This window comes from Saimiri boliviensis, chromosome 2 (assembly GCF_048565385.1).
Source record: "Saimiri boliviensis isolate mSaiBol1 chromosome 2, mSaiBol1.pri, whole genome shotgun sequence".
Classification (NCBI taxonomy): domain Eukaryota; kingdom Metazoa; phylum Chordata; class Mammalia; order Primates; family Cebidae; genus Saimiri; species Saimiri boliviensis.
The window spans coordinates 82320727-82344332 of NC_133450.1; the positions used below are offsets into that span (position 1 = coordinate 82320727).

Sequence of the window (23606 nt, forward strand, 5' to 3'; positions counted from 1 at the left end):
CCGATTGGCTGCGCTGCGCCTGCGTCGTGCGGGCGGGACCAGCTGGTAACCGCCGAGTGGCCGGAGCGTGGGGCGGGGCGGAGGCGGCGAGGACCTGGGCGAGCGTGGCTAGGCCGGTTCCTGGGCTGGGCCCAGGGGCGAGGGCTGGACCCGGGGCGAATCCGAACGTGGGGGGTCGGTCGGGGCAGGCTGGAGCTGGGAATGGGGCGCAGTGAGGCTGGGAGCCGACCCTGAGCTCGTCCTGCGTGGAGGGAGCTTTGCTCAGAGCTGGAGGCGGAAGCGTGAAGTGAGGACTGAGTGGGCGAAGAGAACCTGGGCTGAGGTGAGGCCCAGAAGAGAAAATTGAGGGGAGAAGGAACTCGCCCCTGAGGGAGTGTTGGGGTGAACATACTTGGGACTAGACCTCTTTTCAAAATGTCAGGCTTTTGCATTTTGTCCAGTTCCTCTTCACCTGGTTTCTCTTTCGGGGGCGGGCTAAGCCCTCCCGCAGCCTCATTTCATTGCGGGGTTCTCTCAGGCCCAGGTGAAGCTCAGATTCTTCTATTTCCAGCCCCGGGCTCTTGCCCTGTGGCTGCTCCTTTTTTATGTATGTGTGTGTGTGTTTATTTTATTTTATTAAATGAGTTTTTAATTAGAAATGCCATCACAAAGTGAAGATGCCTGGCCACTTTGTCGACTGCGCAAAATCTTTACCACTCTTGGCCCCTTTTGTTTCAAAAAACCCAGAGTCTTAGAACAATGATCTTCCTAGCTCCTCCTAGTTCCTAAATGTGGAATCTTTCACTTAAGGAATCTTAAGTGAAAAGAGGGAGGGGAGGAGGGGACAGGAAACCTGTAATCCTTGGTGCTGCTCCAACAATGAAATGACATTTGATTCTTCCATTTTCTTAGCAGACATGGCCACTTATCACCAAGAAGGGCAGATGCAGCTGCCCCGAGCTGATGCCATTCGTTCACGTCTCATCGATACTTTCTCTCTCATCGAGCATTTGCAAGGCTTGAGCCAAGCTGTGCCGCGGCACACTGTCAGGGAGTTACTTGGTCAGCAGCCTATTTCTTCACTCATTTAAATTTAAGACTTCCATCCACATTTTCTACATTTAAGAGTGGAAAATTCTGAGGAGGTCGGTTTGGTTGCTGGTTTACCAAACTTGGTCAGTCAAGGGCCTGTAAATAAAACCGAAGAGATAGGATCCATGTCTTTCACTTTTAGACCTAGCATAGCCACTAGCCTTGGGTGATTTTGAAAAGTTTCTACCAAAGACATTTAAAACTTTGAGAGTGAACCTGCTGCTTTTCTGGGTAAGGACAGTGTTGGTCATAAGCATTACATTTGCACTCACTCCAAACCAGCAGAATTCTTAGTTGCTGCCAGAAGAGAAGGAGCAGCATTAAGGCACTAGGGGGGACTCATTATCTGACCAATATCCCTGCTCCCAAACCTATCTGCTCTATTTATATTTATCCACTATCCCTTTTTAATTTTATTGTAGATCCCTCTCGCCAGAAGAAACTTATGTGGGAAGATCAACAACAGCTAGTGCGCTTCTCAGTAAAGCCTCAACATACAGGACAGATTTCACAAGCCCAGAGGCTACTGAGCAAGCTTCATATTCGCTGTAGTCAGAGGCCACCTCTTTCTTTGTGGGCCGGATGGGTCCTTGAGTGTATCCTTCATGTCACTTATTTTTATCCTGGCTGTTCATCATCTGCCTAATGACTTATTTTTTGCTCCCCAAACTCCTTTTTCTCATTCTCACTTATGTTATTGCCCTTATTATTTCAGCTGCATAAATCAGAAAGAACTCCACTCTGTGTTTCCTTAAGAGACAACAGGTCCTCTTTTCACAAACTTCATCATCTTCCTCATCATCTTGAATACAATCGTATTGATGGTTGAAATAGGTAAGAACTGATAACTGTATGAAAGAGGAAGTGAGGCCGGGCACCTGAAATCCCAGCTCTTTGGGAAGCTGAGGCGGGCGGATTGCCTGAGCTCAGGAGATTGAGACCAGCCTGGGCAACATGGTGAACCTCTGTCTCCACAAAAAAATACAAAAAATTAGCCGGGCCATGTGCCTGTAGTTCAAGCTGCTTGAGAGGCTGAAGCCGGAGAATTGCTTAAACCCAGGAGGTGGAGGTTGCAGTGAGCTGAGATCACACCACTGCACTCCAGCCTGGGTGACAGAGTGTGACTCCGTCTCAAAAAAAGGAAGTGGGTAGGAGTAATTTTTTTTTTTAAATTGATCATTTTACATTTTTGAATGTCATTTGAATTGTGATAGGGACAATTAAGCCTCTTGGAGTAGGATTTATGCAACTGCTAAAATCTAGAAATGTTGGCTGGGGTGGGTAGCTTATACCTGTAATCCCAGGCACTTTCAGAGGCCGAGGTGGTTGGATCACTTGCAGTCAGGAGTTCAAGATTACCCTGGCCAACGTGGCAAAACCCCGTCTCTACTAAAAATAAAAAAATTACCTGGGTGTGGTGGTGGGCACCTGTAATCCCAGCTACTCAGGATGCTGAGGCAGGAGAATCACTTGATCCTGGGAGGCAGAGGTTACAGTGAGCTAAGATCACACCACTGCACCTCAGCCTGCAGGACAGAGTGAAACTCTATCTCAAAAAAAAAAAAATAAGTAACATTTGGAGGGCTCTCAAAAGTATAGTCAATACAGCATATCTAGACACACAGAACTAGGTATATGTAGCAATTTAACAACTACACAAGAAAATGAATGTGTTTTATTTCCTTCCTAGTTTTATTTCTCTTGTCAGTTTAGCCTGACATTTGTTTGAATTAACCATTTCTGTTAAAGATATTGGTGCCTATCAGTGAACAATCTAACATTTACATTTTTACAAGTATACTTAGATTATTTAAGTACAAATAAGAAAGCAAAATGTGCAAAGGTAGGTACAGCTAAGATATTAGCTGAGCCAAAAAATTACTTAAAAAGGAAATGATTCTTTAATAAATTATATGAACCAGGCCAGGCACTGTGGCTCATAGCTGTAATCCCAGTACTTTGGGAGGCTGAGGCACACAGTTCATGAGGTCGGGAGATCAAGACTATCCTGGCTAACATGGTGAAACTCTTGTTTCTACTAAAAAATACAAAAAATTAGCCAGGTGTGTTGCCATGCACCTATAGCCCCAGCTACTCGGGAGGCTGAGGCAGGAGAACTGTTTGAACCCACGAGGCGGAGGTTACAATGAGCCAAGATCATACCACTGTACTCCAGCCTGGGCAACAGAGCGAGACTCTGTCAAAACAAAAATTACGTGAAACATATTCAAAACGTAAGAATGTCTGCAAAATCAGTGAGCTCGTTTGTTGATAATCTAAAACTGGTCAGAAATGATGAAAGGACAGTAGAAGTACTTGTTTCACTTTCACTTGTGTGGAAGTCTCCCACTTTATTGAATCTTACTTTGTTTCTTAGATTGGATTGCAATGTGTGATCATGGCTCATTGTAGCCTTGACCTCCAGGGCTCAATTGATCCTCCCACCTTAGCCTCCTGAGTAGCTGGGACTACACGTGCGTGCCACTACGCCAACCTAATTTGATTTTTTTTTTTTGAGACAATGTCTTGCTCTGTCGACTAGGCTGGAGTGCAGTGGCATGATCTTGGCTCACTGCAGCCTCCACCTCTCGGGTTTAAGCAATGATCTGCCTCAGCCTCCCGAGTAGTAGCTGGGATCATAGGCATGTGCCACCACATCCAGCTAATTTTATTTTTATTAGAGATGGGGTTTCACCATCTTGGCCAGGCTTGGAATCCTGACTTCCTGATCCATCCACCTTGGCTTCCCAAAGTGCTGTGATTACAAGTGTGAGCCACTGCGCCCAGTGTAATTTGATTTTTTTTGTAGAGACAGGGCCTCACTATGTTGCCCAGGCTGGTCTTGAACTCCTGGGCTCAAGTGATCCTCCTGCCTCAGCCTCCCAAAGTGCTGGGATTATAGGCATAAGCCACTGCACCCAGCCTAGGAGGAATTTTTAAAAGAAGGGCATAGTTAGAATTTTTAAGAGAAGGGCATAGTTAAGAGCTTGGCTGTTTATGCCACATGGATTTTTTTTTTTTTTTTTTCTTTTTTTTTTTTTTGAGACGGAGTTTCGCCCTTGTTACCCCGGCTGGAGTGCAATGGCGCGATCTCGGCTCACCGCAACCTCCGCCTCCTGGGCTCAGGCAATTCTCCTGCCTCAGCCTCCTGAGTAGCTGGGATTACAGGCACGCACTACCATGCCCAGCTAATTTTTTTTTTTGTATTTTTGGTAGAGACGGGGTTTCACCATGTTGACTAGGATGGTCTCGATCTCTCGACCTCGTGATCCACCCGCCTCGGCCTCCCAAAGTGCTGGGATTACAGGCTTGAGCCACCGCGCCCGGCTGAATATTTTCCTCAACAGAAATGTCCAGTGCCAGGCCAGGCATGGTGACTCACACCTGTAATACCAGCACTTTGGGAGGCTGAGGCAGGTGGACCACCTGAGGTCAGGAGTTCGAGACCAGCCTGACCAATATGGAGAAACCCCATCTCTACTAAAAATACAAAATTAGCCAGGTGTGGTGGTGCATGCCTGTAATCCCAGCTACTTAGGAGGCTGAGGCAGGAGAATCATTTGAACCCAGGAGGCAGAGGTGCCAGTGACCCAAGATTGCACCATTGCACTCCAGCCTGGGGAACAAGAGCAAAACTCTGTCTCAAAAAAGAAAAGAAAAAAAAGAAATGTCCACTCCCTGTAGCCACTGTAGGACTAGAAGAAAAGAGGTTCAGAACTCTGCCTGTAGCTCTGAGTCCTCTATAAGCTTTGCGGCCCAGGCATGGTGGCTTATGCCTATAATCCCAGCACTTTGGGAAGCTGAGGTAGGCAGATCACTTGAGCTCAGGGGTTTGAAACCAGCCTGGCCAAAGTGGAGAAGGTTCATCTCCACAAAAAATACAAAAATTAGCTGGGCGTGGTGGCACGTGTGTGTAGGCTCAGCTACTCAGCAGGCTGAGGTGGGAAGATTGCTTGAGCCTAGGAGGCAGAGGTTGCAGTGAGCCATCACGCAACTGAACTCCAGCCTGAGTGACAAGGTCAGACCCTGTCTCAAAAAAATAAAACAGTCCTTTAGTGCAGTCAGGTCAAATATACTTAAAAATGCAATAATAATTGATGTCACAGACCCACTACAGTATACTGTATACTTTGAGGTGTTTTATTTCCTCCTCATAATGGTGAAGATTTTGAACTAAGTTACTTATAGTTCCCCTATATTGTGTGATTGCTGCCATGTATTTACCTTGTAGGGCTAGGGTTATAGTAAGCCTTGGAATGAAGTAAATAATAGTATATATACAGGACTCCCTGGATCAGTGATACCCAACCTTTTTGGCATCAGGGACTAGTTTCATGGAAGACAATTTTTCCACGGATGGAGTAGGAGGGATGGTTTCAAGATGAAACTGTTCCACCTCACATCATCAGGCATAGAGTTCCCTAAGGAGCACCCGGGTACAGTTCACAATAGGGCTCTCCGTCCTATGAGAATCTAATGCCACAGCTGATCTGTCAGGAGGCAGAGCTCAGGGGGCAATACTCACCTACCACTCACTTCCTGCTGTATGGCTGGGTTCCTAACAGAGCATGGACTGGTACCAGTCTGTGGCCTGGGGCTTGGGACCCCTGCTCTAGATCTAATAGACACATCAAAATAGGATAGCATTAACCATTCTATTTGGTAAAACAGTTAACTGAATATGAAACATGATCCCTGTACCAGAAGATAGGTAGATTGCCAGACTGGAAACTACCTGGCAAGCTCATGGACATTTTATCTTATTAAGCATATTCTTGTGGTAGAAAGGGAGGAGGGATTTTGCAAAAGGAAATTATTTTTGAGAAACAGATTTCTTTGAATAGACTATTCATACGATAAATATTAAGACTTCGTTTAGGCTTAACTTTTTTTTTTTTTTCGAGATCACAGAGTGATCTAAACTATGTTAGGGCTTTAAAAAAATCTACTTTCAGTCGAGTGCAGTGGCTCACCCTTGTAATCTCAGCACTTTGGGAGGCTGAGGTGGGTGGATCACATGAGGTCAGGAGTTTAAGACCAGCCTGGCCAACATGGTGAAACCTCATCTCTACTAAAAATACAAAAATTAGCTGGGGTCCCAAAGGCAGGTGCCTGTAATCCCAGCTACTCAGGAGGCTGAGGCAGGAGAATCACTGGAACCTGGGAGGCAGAGGTTACAGTGAGCCGAAATAGCACCATTGCACTCCAGCCTTGGCGAAAAGAGCAAGACTTGATCTCAAAAATATATGTATGTGTGTATATATATATGTGTATATATATACACATGTGTATATATATGTGTGTGTATATATATACACGTGTGTATATATATGTGTGTATATATATACGTACATATATATATACACAGGTATATATATAATTCCGCTGCTGGATATTGGTAGTTCTGTTTTGCACTTTATTTTTTTTTTTTTGAGAAAGAAAAAAAGAATAATAAGAAAAAGAATAAAGAAGAGGAAGAAAGAGGAAGAGGGAGAGAGAATAGGGGTATTGCTTTATTGCCCGGGCTAGAATGCAGTCTAAATATAGGTATGCCTATAATTGTCCTTAATAATGGAGACATAAAAGAAAATGAGGGAAGAGAATAACAAACAAGGAGCCAACCAACATTTCGTTTAAACTTCTAAGTTGATATGATGTGGTACTGATAAGAGTGTATATTTTGTGTATTTAAAGTGGAGAGTTCTATAAATGTTAATTATGTTTACTTGTTCCAGATCTGAGTTCAAGTCCTGGATATCGTTGTTAATTTTCTGTCTCATTGATCTGTCTAATATTAATGTTGAAGTCTCCCACTCTTATTGTGTGGGAGTCTAAGTCTCTTTATTAGTCTTGTATGTCTGGGTATTCCTGTTTTGGGTGCATATATATTTAGGATCTTTAGCTCTTCTTGTTGTTGCATTGATCCTTTTATCATTATAGAATGTCCTTCTTTGCTTCTTTTGATCTTTGTTGCTTTAACGACTATTTTATAAGAGGCAAAAATTGTAACTTCTGCTTTTTATTTACTTATTTTAGCTCTCTGGTTGGTTGGTAAATCTCTCTCCATCCCTTGTTTTGAGTCTTTTTGTATCCTTGAATGTGAGATGGGTCTGGATGCTGCATACTGATGGGTTTTAGTTTTTTCTTTTTTTTTTTTTTTGAGACAGAGTCTCACTCTGTCACCAGGCACTAGGCTGGAGTGCAGTGGCACAATCTCGGCTCACTGCAACTTCCGCCTCCTGGGTTCAAGCAATTCTCCTGCCGCAGCCTCCCAAGTAGCTACAGGCACACACCGCCACGCCCAGCTAATTTTTGTGTTTTTAGTAGAGACGGGGTTTCACCATGTTGGCCAGGATGGTCTCGATCTCTTGACCTTGTGATCCACCCGCCTCGGCCTCCCAAAGTGCTGGGATTACAGGCTTGAGCCACCACGCTCGGCTTATGGGTTTTAGTTTTTTCTTCATTATATTGATGCTCTTTACTTATTGGTATTTTTTAGAAAGGCTGATACTGTTTGTTCCTTTCTATGTGTAGTGGTTCTTTCAGAAACTCTTGTAAAACAGGCCTGGTGGTGATGAAATCTCTGAGTGCTTGCTTGTTCACAAAAAACTTTATTTTTCCTTCACTTATGAAGCTTAGTTTGGCTGGATGTGAAATTCTTGGTTGAAAGTTCTTTTCTTTGTTTTTTTGAGACGAAGTTTCGCTTTTGTTACCCAGGCTGGAGTGCAATGGCGCGATCTCGGCTCACCGCAACCTCCGCCTCCTGGGCTCAGGCAATTCTCCTGCCTCAGCCTCCTGAGTAGCTGGGATTACAGGCACATTCCACCATGCCCAGCTAATTTTTTGTATTTTTAGTAGAGACGGGGTTTCACCATGTTGACCTGGATAGTCTCGATCTCTTGACCTCATGATCCACCCGCCTCGGCCTCCCAAAGTGCAGGGATTACAGGTTTGAGCCACCGCACCCGGCCTGAAAGTTCTTTTCTTTAAGGATGTTGAATATTGGTCCCCACTCTCTTCTGGCTTGTAGGGTTTCTGCTGAGAGATCTGCTGTAAATCTGATAGGCTTCCCCTTGTGGGTAACCTGACCTTTCTCTCTGGCTGCCCTTAGTATTTTCTCCTTCATTTCAACCCTGGTGAATCTGACGATTATGTGCCTTGGAGTTGCTCTTCTTGAGGAATATCTTTGTGGTGTTCTCTGTATTACCTGGAGTTGAATATTATCCTGCCTTACTAGGTTGGGAAAATTTTCCTGAATGATATTCTGAAGCGTATTTTCCAGCTTGGATTCATTCTCTTCGTCACATTCAGGTACACCTATCAAGCGTAGATTAGGTCTTTTCACATAGTCCCATATTTCTTGGAGACTTTGCTCGTTCCTTTTTATCCTTTTTTCTCTAATCTTGTCTTCTTGTTTTATTTCATTGAGTTGGTCTTCGGCCTCTGATATCCTTTTTTCTGCTTGATCAATTCGGCTGTTAAAACTTGTGCATACTTCACGAAGTTCTCGTATTGTGTTTTTCAGCTCCATCAGTTCACTTATTTTCCTTTCTAAATTGTTGTGTATTCTTATTAACATTTTGTCAAACCTTTTTTCAAAGTGCTTTGTTTCTTTGGATTGGGTTAGAACAAGTTCTTTTAATTCACAGAAGTTTCTTATTATCCACATTTTGAAGCCTGCTTCTGTAATTGGAACACACTCGTTCTCCATCAAGCCTTGTTTCGTTGCTGATGAGGAACTGTGATCCCCTGCTGAGGGAGAGGCATTCTGATCTTGGGTATTCTCAGCCTTTTTTGGCTGTTTTCTTCCCTTCGTTGTAGATTTATCCATCTGTGATCTTTATAATTACCATCTTTGTAATTGGGTTTCTGAGTGGACGTCCAACTTATTGATTCTCAGCGCCGAAATCTGAGCAACCCACTGCGCCGACTAAATCAGCAGCGTTAAGATTGATGGTGCTTTTCTGACTCTGCACCAAGAACCGACGCTCCGAGGCACCGGCAAAACCGCCTTGCCGGTCACAAGAGTTGAGCTGGCAACCCGTGGGGCTCCTCCGCTGGGAATCTCCTGGTGTGTGAACAACAAGAAATTCATGTGAATGTGTGGCATCCTCTCGTTCTTTGCGCTTTCACTGGGAGCTACAATCCCAAGCTGCTAGTGATCAGCCATCTTGGATATCTCTCTGTTTTGCACTTTAAACATAAATTGGCTTACTTTTAAAAATCTCATATTTTGGGCCAGGCGTGGTGGCTAATGCCTGTAATCCCAACATTTTGGGAGGCCAAGGCAGGCAGATCAGATGAGGTCAGGAATTCAAGACCAGCCTGACCAACATGGGGAAACCCCATCTCTATTAACAATACAAAATTAGCCAGGTGTGATGGCACATGCCTATAATCCCAGCTACTTGGGAGGCTGAGGCAGGAGAATTGCCTGAACCTAGGAGATGGAGGTTGTGATGGGTTGAGATCACAGCATTGCATTCCAGTGTGGGCAACAAGAGCAAAACTCCATCTCAAAAAAAAAAAATCATATTTTGTTCCTTTTTTTTTTTTTTTTTTGAGACAGAGTCTCACGCTGTTACCCAGGCTGGAATGCATTGGCACAATCTTGGCTCACTGCAACCTCTGCCTCTCAGGTTCAAGGGATTCTCCTGCCTCAGCCTCCTAAGTAGCTGGGATTACAGGTGTGTGCCACCATGCCCAGCTAATTTTTGTATATTTAGTAGAGACAGGGTTTCACCATGTTGGTCAGGCTGGTCTCGATCTCCTGACCTCGTGATCTGCCCGCCTTGGCTTCCCAAAGTGTTGGGATTAGTTGTGAGCCACCACGCCCAGCTCTATTTTGTTTCTTTCTTTCTTTTTTCTTTTTTTTTTTTTTTTTGAGACAGAGTCTCACTCTCTTGCCTAGGCTGGGGTACAGCGGTGGGATCTCAGCTCACTGCAACCTCTGCCTCCCAGGTTCAAGTGATTCTTCTGCCTCAGCCTCCCAAGTAACTGGGACTACATGTACACGCCACCGTACCTGGATAATTTTTGCATTTTCTGTAGAGATGGGGTTTCACCATGCTGGCCAGGCTGGTCTCGAACTCCTGACCTCGTAATCCACCCGCCTCAGCTTCCCAGAGTGCTGGGATTACAGGCATGAGCCACAGTGCCCCTCATATTTTATTTCTAAATAATGAGAATGAAAAAAGATTTGACTCATTTTCAAACCTTTCTCAGAAAATAACACATTGCAAGTGTAGACATCCTTATTTAAAATTAAAAACTGGGTATATTAGGAGGCTAAGGTGGGAGGATCACTTGAACCCAGGAGATTGAGGCTGCAGTAAACTATGATCATGCCAGTGTACTGCAGCGTGAGTGACAGAGCAAGACCCTGTCTCAAAAATAAAAATAAAACCTAAGTATAATATTATAATTTTTTCCCAAAGGCAGGTATATTCTTGAAGATTACAGTTTTTTACATTAACTTTTAAGTCCTGGAGAAGATAACTTGATGTGCTATATAAAGTTTTTGTTTGTTTGTTTGTTTGTTTGAGACGGAGTTTCGCTCTTGTTACCCAGGCTGGAGTGCAATGGCGCGATCTCGGCTCACCGCAACCTCCGCCTCCTGGGTTCAGACAATTCTCCTGCCTCAGCCTCCTGGGTAGCTGGGATTACAGGCACACGCCACCATGCCCAGCTATTTTTTGTATTTTTAGTAGAGACGGGGTTTCACCATGTTGACCAGGATGGTCTCGATCTCTTGACCTCGTGATCCACCCGCCTCGGCCTCCCAAAGTGCTGGGATTACAGGCTATATAAAGTTTTTGATCAGGCCGGGCGTGGTGGCTCAAGCCTGTAATCCCAGCAAACTGGGAGGTCTAGGCTGTCGGATCACCTGAGATCAGGAGTTCAAGACCAGCTTGGTCTGGCCAACATGGTGAAATCTAGTCTCTACTGAAAATACAAGAATCAGTGCGTGTGGTGGTGCATACCTATAGTCCCAGCTTCTTGGGAGGCTGAGGCAGGAGAACCGCTTGAACCCAGGAGGCAGAGGTTGTAATGAGCCAAGATGGCAGCTGGGCGAGTGTGAGAATCCATCTCAAAAAAAGAAATTGTGTTTCAGCATCAGTGTTCCTTACTTCATGATGGATATAACTAGCCAAAACGTTACTAAAAATGTGTAAATGTCAGAATCTACATATCAGTTCGTTGTTACAGTCTACTATTCTCCTTACCCATAATATTGGACTCCTTGAAACCAATGTGAATTTATCTGGTATTCTGTGAGGTGACCTACTGTTGTTTTTCTAGAATAGGGAGTAGCAGTAGATGACTGTTCATGGGAAGTCTACCTTGTGAAACAGAATTATACATTTGTTTGACTTGTTTGATCAAATGTCTACTGTCTCTTGCCCCAAGAGAAGAATATTCAAGCATAGATCTTCATTGCTAACTTACTACACTGGCTAAGATTCCTGGATAGACTTCACTGGGTTCCTGGTTGCTATTTCCATTTAGACTCCTTTGTGTTGTTATAGCAGGCTGAAAAATTCCAAGAATTTTAAAAAGTTATATTTCCATCTTTAGATAGGCAACATTATGTGATGTAGAGTGGAGGCAGTCACTTTTATACTTTTTGTCCTGCTGAGGCAATTTCTGCTGTTTGTTCCTCTGAACTTCCATGGGTTTGGTTAGCTTCTATAAAATTATTCCTCTTTCCCAGAGAGTAAAAGTGCTACTGCTTCTGTAATTTGGACTTCCCTACTTAAACTACTTAAAACTATCTTCTGCTTTACAAGACCCTTACTTTACTTCATTGCTGTCTTTGGGTTCCTGTTTTGCAAGGGCAAAAACTGAATAAAAATTGATAGCATTCTACTTTCCAGCCACAAATGTGGTCCTCAGCTCTTTCTAATTATGTAATCCCATGCTCCTGCGAGCCAGAATTTATTATTAAGTGAAAAAAAATTGTCTTTTACTGAATCTAAGCTGTCATCAAGGTGAAATTCACTTTTACCACTAAAATAAAACATCCACAATTAAACTGAGACACATCACTGATTATAAAATGCATTCTAATTTCATAGATGTTAAAATGTGAAAAATTGTTCATCATAGAGAAACGTGTGTGAAAGACAAACTAACCAAAGAAGCACAGATCCTAAATAAGCGTAGAAGGGCTTGCTGCAGTGGCTCACGCCTGTAAGTCCAGCTCTTTGGGAGACCAAGATGGGAGGCTCACTTGAGCCTAGGAGTTTGAGCCCAACCTAGGCAGCATAGGGAGACCCCATCTTCACAAATAATTTAAAGAAAAAATTAGCTGGGCATGGTGACATGTGCCTGTGGTCCCAGTTACCCAGAGGCTGATATGGGAGGTTCCCTTGAGCCCAGAAGATCGAGGCTTCAGTGAACTATGATTGTGCCACTGCACTCCTCCAGCCTGGGTGACTGAGTGATACCCTGTCTCAAAATAAGCATAGGAATAATCATAGTGTGACTCCACTGGTTGTTAGAAGGGATCAACCTCTGTAAAATTCTAGGAATGATTGAAGTATGGCTCTGTTCTTTTTGTTTGGATCCAGTTCAACATCAGGATGACTTTAAAGCCAGAGTACCACAATGTTGATTCCTATTTAGCTCTTAAGTCTATTTTAATCTCAGTGTTTTGTTTTGTTTTTTCTAGAGCATGGTATATGTCCATTAATTGTACAAAAGAGAATAAGGTTGAAAGAGAAAGGCAATGAATTAAGGAATAGCAATTAATAAATAATAGGGTTCTAGAGAGGAAGTATGCATTCAGTTTGTTTTGCAGAACAAAACCAATTTTAGGCAGAGAATAAAGGAAAAGTTTTAAAAGAAAACTAACAAAGAACCAAGTGATTTATTGTTATAATTCGATATTCTCCAACGAATCTAGCTTTTTGTTTTTGCATTTTTTATAAAGTACTTCAGATATCATGGCCATGTATTTTTATTCTGTTCTCAAGATCCATTGCTTTCTTGTGAACTTTGGAACTGAGATAACAGTACAGTAGATAGGTGTAGGGGATTGGGGGTAGAGGTAATTAAAGAGCGCAGTCTCTTAATGGCTGTGTGACCCCCCCAGAGTGGATAGGAAGTGACTTATAGCTGGGTAGACATAACTATATCAATGATGAGCTGTGGCTTTGTTTTATGGTCAATTCTGTCCTTCCCAGTATTTCACAGGTTGAAGCAACAGTGTTAGGAAGAGAAACTCAAAGAAAAATGGAAAGTAGTGGACAAAACTGTGGTTTATAAGTGATCATTCTCCATCATTCAGTTTCCAGCATCCTTAACTTTTATTCCTCTTTTGCTGTATCCTCACAGAATTGCTGGAATCCACAAATACAAAACTGTGGCCATTGAAGCTGACCTTGGAGGTGGCAGCTTGGTTTATCTTGTTTATTTTCATCCTGGAGATCATTCTTATGTGGCTATCCAGCTTTTCCCGTTTCTGGAAGAGTGCCTGGAATGTCTTTGACTTTGTTGTTACCATGTTGGTAAGGATAGAGATCCTGAGGGTTTGTTTATTGGGATGAAGAAGGTGCCTAGGTGAATTGAAAGGACAGGAAAAGTTAACATAAAAGGAAGAAACAAAAATTTACCTGACTTCTTTTGATTTTTTCCCCCTAAAACTAAACATCAGTCATTGCAGGAATTGTTGGTATTAGGAGCAAGGTAGTCTAACCACACATCAGTGCCAACAATAAATAACATCTGCTGGTAACCTTGTACTTACTAAGTACCAGGCACTATTTTAAGTGTTTTACTTACATTATCTTGTTTATGCTCCACAACAACCCAATTAAATAACCATGAATTTTATCCCCCTTATATATCTGAACAAGTTGAAGTACAGTGTTTAAGCAACTTAATATAGAAAGGCTGAATGGAAAAATTATCAGAGGATGCTATTCAAGGGATAATGCCAAGGGAACAGCGAAGAGAATGAGATGAAGAAGGTATAACTGTGCTTGGGTGCTTGGCGGTATATTTTACTCATAAACTGTGTGTTTTCTACAGTCCTTGCTTCCTGAAGTTGTGTTGTTGGCAGGGGTAACAGGCCAACCGGTGTGGCTTCAGTTTCTGAGGATCTGCCGGGTGCTGAGGTCACTCAAACTCTTTGCACGATTTCGTCAAATTCGAGTTATTATTTTGGCCCTGGTCAGGGCCCTCAAGGTGATTTGACTGTTGCAAACTAAAGGAGTGGGCAAGGTAGATAAATATGGGGGCTTAACATAGAATATGAAACAAATCTGGGTGGGTCAAAGAAGGCAATGAAACATCCTATGAAATGTTATTGGATCAGAAGGGGCTGGGGCCAGCTCCCACGGTTCAAAGATGACTGGGCTCAGGAGTACAAGTGAGGGTTTGGTGGGGGATTGCCAGGTGGGCTTGAATGGGGTGTTGGTGGAGATCAGCCTAGTCTGGCCCACTTCTGACTTGAGGTCATGGCCTCTAGAGCATGACCTTCCTCTTGATGCTGCTGCTCATCTTCTTCTACATTTTTGCTGTGGCTGGTGTCTACTTCTTTGCAGAGTACACCCGTTCACCTCGTCAGGACCTGGAATACCATATGTTCTTCTCGTAAGCAGAGCTGGGGGATGGCTGGGTGAGGGGAGTGAATTTGGCTAAGAAACCAGGAAGCTTGGCTAAAGTATAGTATGTAAGAAGTGTAGTGTGCCGGGCGCGGTGGCTCACGCCTGTAATCCCAGCACTTTGGGAGGCCGAGGCGGGTGGATCATGAGGTCAAGAGATCGAGACCGGCCGGGCGCGGTGGCTCAAGCTTGTAATCCCAGCACTTTGGGAGGCCGAGGCGGGTGGATCACGAGGTCAAGAGATCGAGACCATCCTGGTCAACATGGTGAAACCCGTCTCTACTAAAAATACAAAAAATTAGCTGGGCATGGTGGTGCGTGCCTGTAATCCCAGCTACTCAGGAGGCTGAGGCAGGAGAATTGCCTGAACCCAGGAGGCGGAGGTTGCGGTGAGCCGAGATCGCGCCATTGCACTCCAGCCTGGGTAACAAGAGCGAAACTCCGTCTCAAAAAAAAAAAAAAAAAAAAAAAAAAAGAAGTGTAGTGTATTCTAAGAAACTGAAATAGAACACAATAGGAAGAGGGAAAGAGAAAGCAAAAGAATAGTGAGTGATACTAACTCTGATCTTGAGGGTAAGGTAGCTAATTCCAGGTTTATTCTGGGTTTTGCAAATTCAAACCACACTGTCATCAGCCTTTTTTTTTTTTTTTTTTTTTTTTTTTTTTTGAGACGGAGTTTCGCTCTCGTTACCCAGGCTGGAGTGCAATGGCATGATCTCGGCTCACCGTAACCTCCGCCTCCTGGGTTCAGGCAATTCTCCTGCCTCAGCCTGCTGGGTAGCTGGGATTACAGGCACGTGCCACCACGCCCAGCTAATTTTTTGTATTTTTAGTAGAGACGGAGTTTCACCATGTTGACCAGGATGGTCTCGATCTCTTGACCTCGTGATCCACCCGCCTCAGCCTCCCAAAGTGCTAGGATTATAGGCTTGAGCCACCGCACCCAGCCGTCATCAGCCATTTTTAAATGGCCGTACACTCCAGTGGTTAAGCTTGGTTACTATGACTCAGTTATCTCTTTTGAAAAATGGGGCCGGGCACGGTGGCTCAAGCCTGTAATCCCAGCACTTTGGGAGGCCGAGGCGGGTGGATCATGAGGTCAAGAGATCGAGACCATCCTGGTCAACATGGTGAAACCCCGTCTCTACTAAAAGTGCAAAAAATTAGCTGGGCATGGTGGCACGTGCCTGTAATCCCAGCTACTCAGGAGGCTGAGGCAGGAGAATTGCCTGAGCCCAGGAGGCGGAGGTTGTGGTGAGCCGAGATCGCACCATTGCACTCCAGCCTGGGTAACAAGAGCGAAACTCTGTCTCAAAAAAAAAAAAAATTAGAAAACTGTCTAGTTGATGATTCATTCATTTTTTAAAAATTCAGTCAGTCCCTATTTATTGAGTATTTATTATACTCCAGAACTAATGGAATAATGAGAGGTAGTCATAGATTATTCATGATAAAGGAGAATTTTGGCTGGGCCCGGTGGCTTATGCCTGTAATCCTAGCACTTTGGGAGGCTGAGACCAGTGGATCACCTTAGGTCAGGAGGTTGTGACCAGCCTGGCCAAGATGGTGAAACCCCATCTCTACTAATTGGCCAGGCATGGTGGTGCATGCCTGTAATCCCAGCTACTTAGGAGGGTGAGACAGGAGAATCGTTTGAATCCTGGAGGCGGAGATTGCAGTGAGTCAATTGCACCACTGCACTCCAGGCTGAGCAAGAGAGCAAGACTCTGTCTCAAAAAAAAAAAAAAAAAAAAAGAATAAAATAACTACAAACCGAAGAATGATTAGCTAAAAATTGAGTATGGAAGAAAAGGAGCCAAAAATCAGAAGAAACTACAAAGAAATGCTTTATTTTTCTTGGTGAAACCCCGTCTCTACTAAAAATACAAAAATTAGCTAGGTGTGGCGGCAGGTGCCTATAATCCCAGCTACTCTGGAGGCTAAGGCAGGAGAATCTCTTGAATCCAGGAGTTGGAGGTTGCAGTGAGCCAAGACCGCGCCATTGGACTCCGGCCTGGGCAACAAGACCAAAACTGTCTCCAAAAAAAAAAAAAAAATACAGGTACCATTTTTGAAAGGTTTAAATCTCTGCTTCTGTCTATTCACATGCCTTCTTCTTTAGGGACCTCCTGAATTCCCTAGTGACAGTGTTCATTCTCTTCACCTTGGATCACTGGTATGCACTGCTTCAGGATGTCTGGAAGGTGTCTGAAGTCAGTCGCATCTTCAGCAGCATCTATGTCATCCTTTGGTTGTTGCTTGGCTCCATTATCTTTCGAAATATCATAGTAGCCATGATGGGTAAGCATAGAGGAGGTGAAACTTGTTTGGGAAGGGTGGTTGGGAAGAAATTATTCTGAAAGCTGGGATTGGTGGCTTATGGGTTGAAAGAACCTACTGTAGCAGGAAGGCTTGGGTTCTGGATTGGATATTTCACTTGGATTCTCCCCACCCAAGCCTTCTTCCCAGGTCTAGTCATTACCATCTTCCAACTTCTAATGGTCCTTTGCGGCAGTTACTAACTTTCAGAATATCAGGAAAGAGCTGAATGAGGAGATGGCGCATCGGGAGGTTCAGGTCAAAGCTGACATGTTCAAGCGGCAGATTATCCAGAGGTCTGCTTCTCCATTTTAAACTCCAATGTTTCTTCTCAAGGGTTTCTTGAGTTCATTTTTTGTTTCTACTCCTTGACCCCAGTTTTCCCTTTGTGACAGAAGATTTGCCCCCAGGGATAAGAATTCTCTAGCTCTAGAATATTGCCTGATTCTTCATCCTCTGTGGGGAATCCTCTATTCTTTTTCACCCCTCGACTACGATTTGTTTTCCCTGTTTAGTTTTCTTCACTTTGATATTAATTCTTTTTTTTTCTTACCACACTTTTGCTTGAATATAACCGTCTTTACTCTCTTGATTTTTTTTGCTTTGCAGGAGAAAAAACGTGTCACATGAGGCACTGAAGTCAACTCATGGCAAAACAGATGACAGGTTAGGAATATATATGTGAACTGGGATAGAAACACATGAAGGATGAGAGGGTAGAAAACTAAAAATGAAGCTTGGCTTTGAGAGAGCATTCATTCAATAACTGCATATAGTAGTAGGTTGACTAGTGGCACCCAAAATAATGTGTCCATGTCCTACATCCCTGGAACCTGTGAATGTGACCTTATTTGGGAAAAAAAGATCCTAAGTTAAGGATCTTGAGATGAAATCATCCTAGACTATCCAGGTAGGTCTTAAATCCAATAACAAAGAGATGGAAGATGAGAAGTCACAAAGAATAGGAAAAGGCAATGTGAAAATGGATATAGAGGTTGGGGCTAATGCCACCACAAGCCATGGGAAGCTGAGGAATGCCAGGCAGCTGCCAGAAGGTAGAAGAGGCAAGGAACCTTCTCCAGAGCCTCCAGAGGGAGTATGACCCTGCCAACACCTTCATTTCAGACTCTAGCCTCTAGAATTGTAAGGGAATACATTTCTGTCGTTTTTACCTACTAAGTTTATAGTAATTTGTTATGGCAGCTACAGGACACTAATACAGGGTGCCTTCAATGAAGCATATACAATTCTAGACCCCAAGTGTTTAGCAATGGGAAAAAAATGCAGAAGTATAAACTCATTCACTCATTAACAAATAATTATTGGCCAGATGTAATGGCTTATACTTTTAATCTTTTTTTTTTTTTTTTTTTTTTTTGAGACGGGGTTTCGCTCTTGTTACCCAGGCTGGAGTGCAATGGCGCGATCTTGGCTCACCGCAACCTCTGCCTCCTGGGTTCAGGCAATTCTCCTGCCTCAGCCTCCTGAGTAGCTGGGATTATAGGCACGCGCCACCATGCCCAGCTAATTTTTTGTATTTTTAGTAGAGACGGGGTTTCACCATGTTGACCAGGTTGGTCTCGATCTCTCGACCTTGTGATCCACCCGCCTCGGCCTCCCAAAGTGCTGGGATTACAGGCTTGAGCCACCGCGCCCGGCCTTATACTTTTAATCTTAACACTTTGAGAGGCAAAGGCAAGAGGATTGCTTGAAGTTCAAGCCAGAAGTTCAAGGCTGCAGTGAGACATGATTACACCACTGTACTCCAGCCTGGACAACAGAGCAAGACCCTATCTCAAAAAAAATTTTAGCAAGGTAGGCTCAGTAGCTCATGCCTATAATACCAGCATTTTGGAAGGCTGAGGTGGGCAGACCACTTGAGCTCAGGAGTTCAAGACTAACCTAGGCAATATGGCAAAATCCTGTCTCCAAACAAAAATTAGCTGGATGTGGTGGTGTGCACCTGTGGTCCCAGCTACTTAAGAGGCTGAGGTGGGAGGATCGCTTGAGCCTGGGAGGTTGAGGCTGTGGTTAGCCATGACTGTGCCACTGCTCTGTAGCCTGGGTGACAGAGCAAGACCTTGCCCCCAAAAACACACAAAAAAATACAGAACATATAATTATTGAATACTTGTAGGTGCTTGGGCTGTGTCAGTGAACAAAATAGACAATAATACCTGCTTCATGGAGCTTATGTATTAGTGGTAAAGAGATTAATAACCAACGAACATATTAAGTAAATTAATATGTTAAAATATAAGCATTATGGGAAAATTAAAAGTAGAATACGTGAAGGGGGGTTGGGGGTAGAAGGTGGGATCACAGATGGGTTGTAGTTTTAAACAGGGCAATCAGGGTGACCTCATTGAAAAGGTAATGTGAGAAAAGACTTGAAGGAGGTAAGGGGATTACCATGTGGATGTCTGTAAGAAGAGTGTTATAGGCAGAGGAAACAGCTAATGCAAAGGTCCTAAGATAGAAGCATGCTTGGTGTTTGAGAAACAGCAAGGAGGCCATTGTGACTGTAGTAGAGTGAGTAGGGGGAAGACTGCTGGGAAATGAAGTCAGAAAGATAATGGTGACCTGATTCTGTAGGGTTATGGGTGCCATTGTAGGGACTTTGAAATGGGAAGCAGAACAGAGGAGTGAAGTAACTTACATTTAAGACAGATTACTCTGGTTGCTGTGTTGATAGAAGAACAAGGGAAGGAGCAGAGAGATCAGTTGGGAGACTATGCTGCTGCCCAGACAAGAAATGATGACAGCTTAGACCAGAGTGGTACCAGTGAGTTAGTGAGAAAAGATACATTTTGAAAGTAGAATCAGCAGGATTTCTTGATGGACTGGATATGGGAGGGAAGTGAAGAGTTAAGGATGACACATGAATGATTGATGTTGGAAGTGCCTGAGTTTAGAGTTTGGGAGTAGTTTGTCCCTCATTGTCTTATGCCCCAGCTTTAGCGGGTGGTCAGGGCCAGAACTAGAATAATGAATGGTCTAGTCATATCTTGTAAATGTTTGTGAATCCGTACATTTCTCCTTTCAGTTCAAGAGGAGCTGTTCAACAAAAGGAAAGTTCGGACTTATCAGAAGTTTCCGAAGTAGAGTCTGTTTATGAGGCCACTGAAGCGGATGTAGTAACATCTGCTTCAAAACCTGAAGAGACCTTGTCAGAAAAGAAAGAGTACCAGTCTTCCTCCAGTGTTTTCTCCACATCCTCCTCCAGTACTTCCTCTTCTGAATCCAGATTTTCTGAATCTGTTGGTGAGTAGAAGAGCTCTAATAATGGCAAAGAGTACACAGAATAATGAGTTTTTCCCATTTGAATTCAGACTCCTTTATAAGACATTTTAGTCTTAAGTGGAGCTCTCCTACTATATCTGCGTTCCAATTTTCTGGTCTTAATTACTTTCTTTGTGCTTCTTAATTTCCCATGTACTTCTTCACTTTCGGTAAGTGTGGCTGTGGCCCTCTTTGCTCATTGTAAAAAGTAGTTTCTTGCTAATGGACTCTTTCCCTCCTTGTTTCCTGTTACCTCTTTTCACCCCACCTTTCCACCCACACCATAGGATTTATCAGCTCTTACCCAGCTTTTACAAATCTAGACATGGTTTTCTGAAGCGTTCCTCCCTACAGGTCATTTGGACTGGGAGACTCTTGTGCACGAGAATCTGCCCGGACTAATGGAAATGGATCAGGATGACCGTGTTTGGCCCAGAGACTCACTCTTCCGATATTTTGAGTTGCTAGAAAAGCTTCAGTATAACCTAGAGGAGCGTAAGAAATTACAAGAATTTGCAGGTATGGAGTTGGGGCAGTCATGGGGACCATGGGAATGTATATAGCATATATAGCTGTGGAGAAGGAGGAGGGTGTCCACTATTTTGGCATCTCAGTTTTTCAATTTCTGCCTACACCTAAAATGGGCAAATTCTTGATTTGGTATGTCACATTCTGGGAATGTGTCCCACTTTTCTTTAACAGAGAGAGAACCTAGAAACTGCTTTTTTAGCAGGGGATGCCCAAATCCTATGAGGTATGAGAGCTTATTTCCCCAGGAGAGAATGTCTAATCCCAGTTGTTGGGAATTAGGACAAGGTAGGCTCTTGCTTGATTTGGGCAGCCCACCAGTTTCTGGACGTTTGTTCTCTCTGAAGATTGCATTTCAGACTTGAGCTGCAGGGCCTAAGGCTCAAGCTGGAGAGCTATGGGGATCAGACAGTGAGCAGGAGGCCCTCAAGTGCTCACTGTCCTAACTCCCTAAAGAGGTTTATGAATTATAAACTTCTGTTTGTATCTGCCCCTTCTAATGTCACCCTTATAGAGAGAAGTGTGTGATTTAAATAGCAGAGTTTGATGTAAACTGATAACTATCTATTCAGTTATTTTTCCTAAATTTCACCACTCCATGACTAATTTAGATTAATAAAATTTTTCTCTAAAAGTAAAAACAAAACAAAGCAAAACAAAAAACCACAGAAGAGTTAGGGGCAGATTTTTGCAATTTAAAATGTGTTATCTGGGTTTTCACCCTCATACCTAGTTGAAATCAACTCAATGTGAAAATAAGAAATTAGGGAGGAGGACTGTGTGTTTGTGTGTGGTGGGCCCAGGTGGGCAATAAGAGGAATTTATAACAACATTGGAACACAGAATTTGGAGCAAGATGTGAAAGACAGGCTTTGCTTACTTCAAAATATTGCCTAAATTTAATCCTGTTCCTCCTAGTCAGTCTTAGCCCTGGCTTCCCACTTATTCTCTGGAGAGGACAGGGTGAAAAGAAGGAAAATGTAGCAAGGTAGTTTCTTTAATCCTGATGAACTTGTCTATGGCAAAGAGTACACAGAAGCATATGGCTTAATTTAGAGATAAGAAAAGACTTGCGTGGGAACCCAGAAAAGCAAGGTCTTCACCAAACATTTATATAAATTTATATATTTTGACTATTCTTAGCTCTCAAGCCTCACAGTCTGTTTCCTTTGCAGTACAGGCACTGATGAACTTGGAAGACAAATAAAGGGATGGATGGCTTCAATATCCTTGGGCCCAGCAAAAGATAAGAGAATTGTTGGAAATAGAGATTTCAAAATATAAATGCCTGTTCAGATGGAACAATGTCTGTTTATTAAAATTAAAAAGTATAAGTGTCTAGGCCCGGCATGCTGGCTCATGCCTATAATCCTAGCAATTTGGGAGGCAGAGGCGGACGGATCACCTGAGGTTAGGAGTTTGAGACCAGCCTGGCCAACATGGTGAAACCCCATCTCTACTAAAAATACAAAAAAAAATAATGAGGTTGGTGTGGTGGCAGATGCTTGTAATCCCAGCAACTCCTTGGGAACCTGAGGCAGCAGAATCATTTGAACCTGGGAAGCAGAGGCTGTAGTGAGCCAAGATTGTGGCACTCCAGCCTGGACAACAGAGTGAGACTCTGTCTTTAAAAAAAAAAAAAAGTATAAGTGTTTAATACTGCTGGTAGCTGCTCAGTAGTCTGTCTCTGAGATAAGGGATATTGAAAGGTGTAAGGTCAAGGAAAAGAGTTCAAGCTGATTGTGGTGATGCATGCCTCTAGTCCCAGCTATGAGCTGAGGCAGGAGGATTGTTTGAGGCCAAGAGTTTGAGGCTGCAGCAACTGCATTCCAGCCTGAGCAACATAGCAAGATTCCGTGTCTAAAAAAGAAAAATTAGTTAGCTCATGCCAGTGGAGTGTGTGCTCCTTAGCTTTCTACCCTTTCTGCAGCCCCTGAATCTGACTCATTTCTTGACTTTATCATTAGAGCTTCCACCCTTCCTGCAACCTCTACTGCCTGATTAGAGTCCTAATTTTACCCTCACCCTCCCTGATGCATATGTAAAGGCCTCTCTGTGGAGTAAGGACATCTTCAGAGCTGTTAATGCAACTAATTGAGAAGTATTGTTTCCATTGCCCATTCTACTGATGTTGCTTCTCTTGTGAACCATTAACTTTAATTGGATATTATTTTTACCTGTTTCTGGGCCAAGAGTCTCTTTATTCCATTTTGCCATTGCTCAGGGCAGTGTTCAAATCAGTAAGTGTTTTACAGGTTTTTAGTGTTAGAAGGGATCTCAGAGTTAATCTGTCTCCCATTAAAGCAGGAACACGTTTAGAACATCACTGAAAGGAGGATTATCCAGGTGATGCTTAGTGTTTCTAGTTATTTGGGATTTATTATCTAGAAGGGATCTCATTCCATTGTTAGAAGACTTAAGTCTTTAGACATGTTTATTATTATTTTTATTGAGATGGGGTTTCACCATGTTGACCAGGATGGTCTCAATCTCTTGACCTTGTGATCTGCCCAACTTGACCTCCCAAAGTGCTGGGATTACAGGTGTGAGCCACCGTGCCTGGCCAACATGTTTATTATTAAAAATTATATTACTATTGAGTGTTTAACATCTATGAGGATATTTACATATTTAGTATATATATACTGTATGTAGGGTATTATGTGTATTTCATAAAATAATCTTATATGGAAGATAGCCTCCCATTTTTAGAGATCAGAAAACTAAGGCTTAAAGAAATTAAGTAACTTGCTCAAGAGTTATATATACTACCACATACCAAGTAAGAGGTAGAGC

At 43.2% G+C, this 23606-nt stretch overlaps 1 protein-coding gene across 1 annotated transcript; it reads left to right on the forward strand.

The window, feature by feature from the left end:
* Positions 1–12: 12 nt before the first annotated feature.
* On the forward strand, positions 13–22115 carry CATSPER2 (cation channel sperm associated 2). The gene is made up of 12 exons (XM_010339540.2): positions 13–1041; positions 1494–1667; positions 1837–1905; positions 13411–13583; positions 14107–14262; positions 14546–14670; positions 16804–16982; positions 17197–17296; positions 17610–17666; positions 20047–20264; positions 20637–20801; positions 21986–22115. The coding sequence occupies exons 1-12, from the start codon at positions 864–866 to the stop codon at positions 22015–22017; spliced, it is 1626 nt and encodes a 541-aa protein (XP_010337842.2). The 5' UTR covers positions 13–863; the 3' UTR covers positions 22018–22115.
* The last annotated feature ends 1491 nt before the right edge of the window (positions 22116–23606 follow it).

Bases quoted from the DNA above. Each gene is read 5' to 3' on its own strand.
- CATSPER2 (XM_010339540.2), top strand. From the start codon at position 864: ATGACATTTGATTCTTCCATTTTCTTAGCAGACATGGCCACTTATCAC. The intron at 14,263-14,545 runs GTGATTTGACTG...CATGGCCTCTAG, and splicing joins CCCTGGTCAGGGCCCTCAAG to AGCATGACCTTCCTCTTGAT. The intron at 17,297-17,609 runs GTCTGCTTCTCC...TTTGCTTTGCAG, and splicing joins AAGCGGCAGATTATCCAGAG to GAGAAAAAACGTGTCACATG.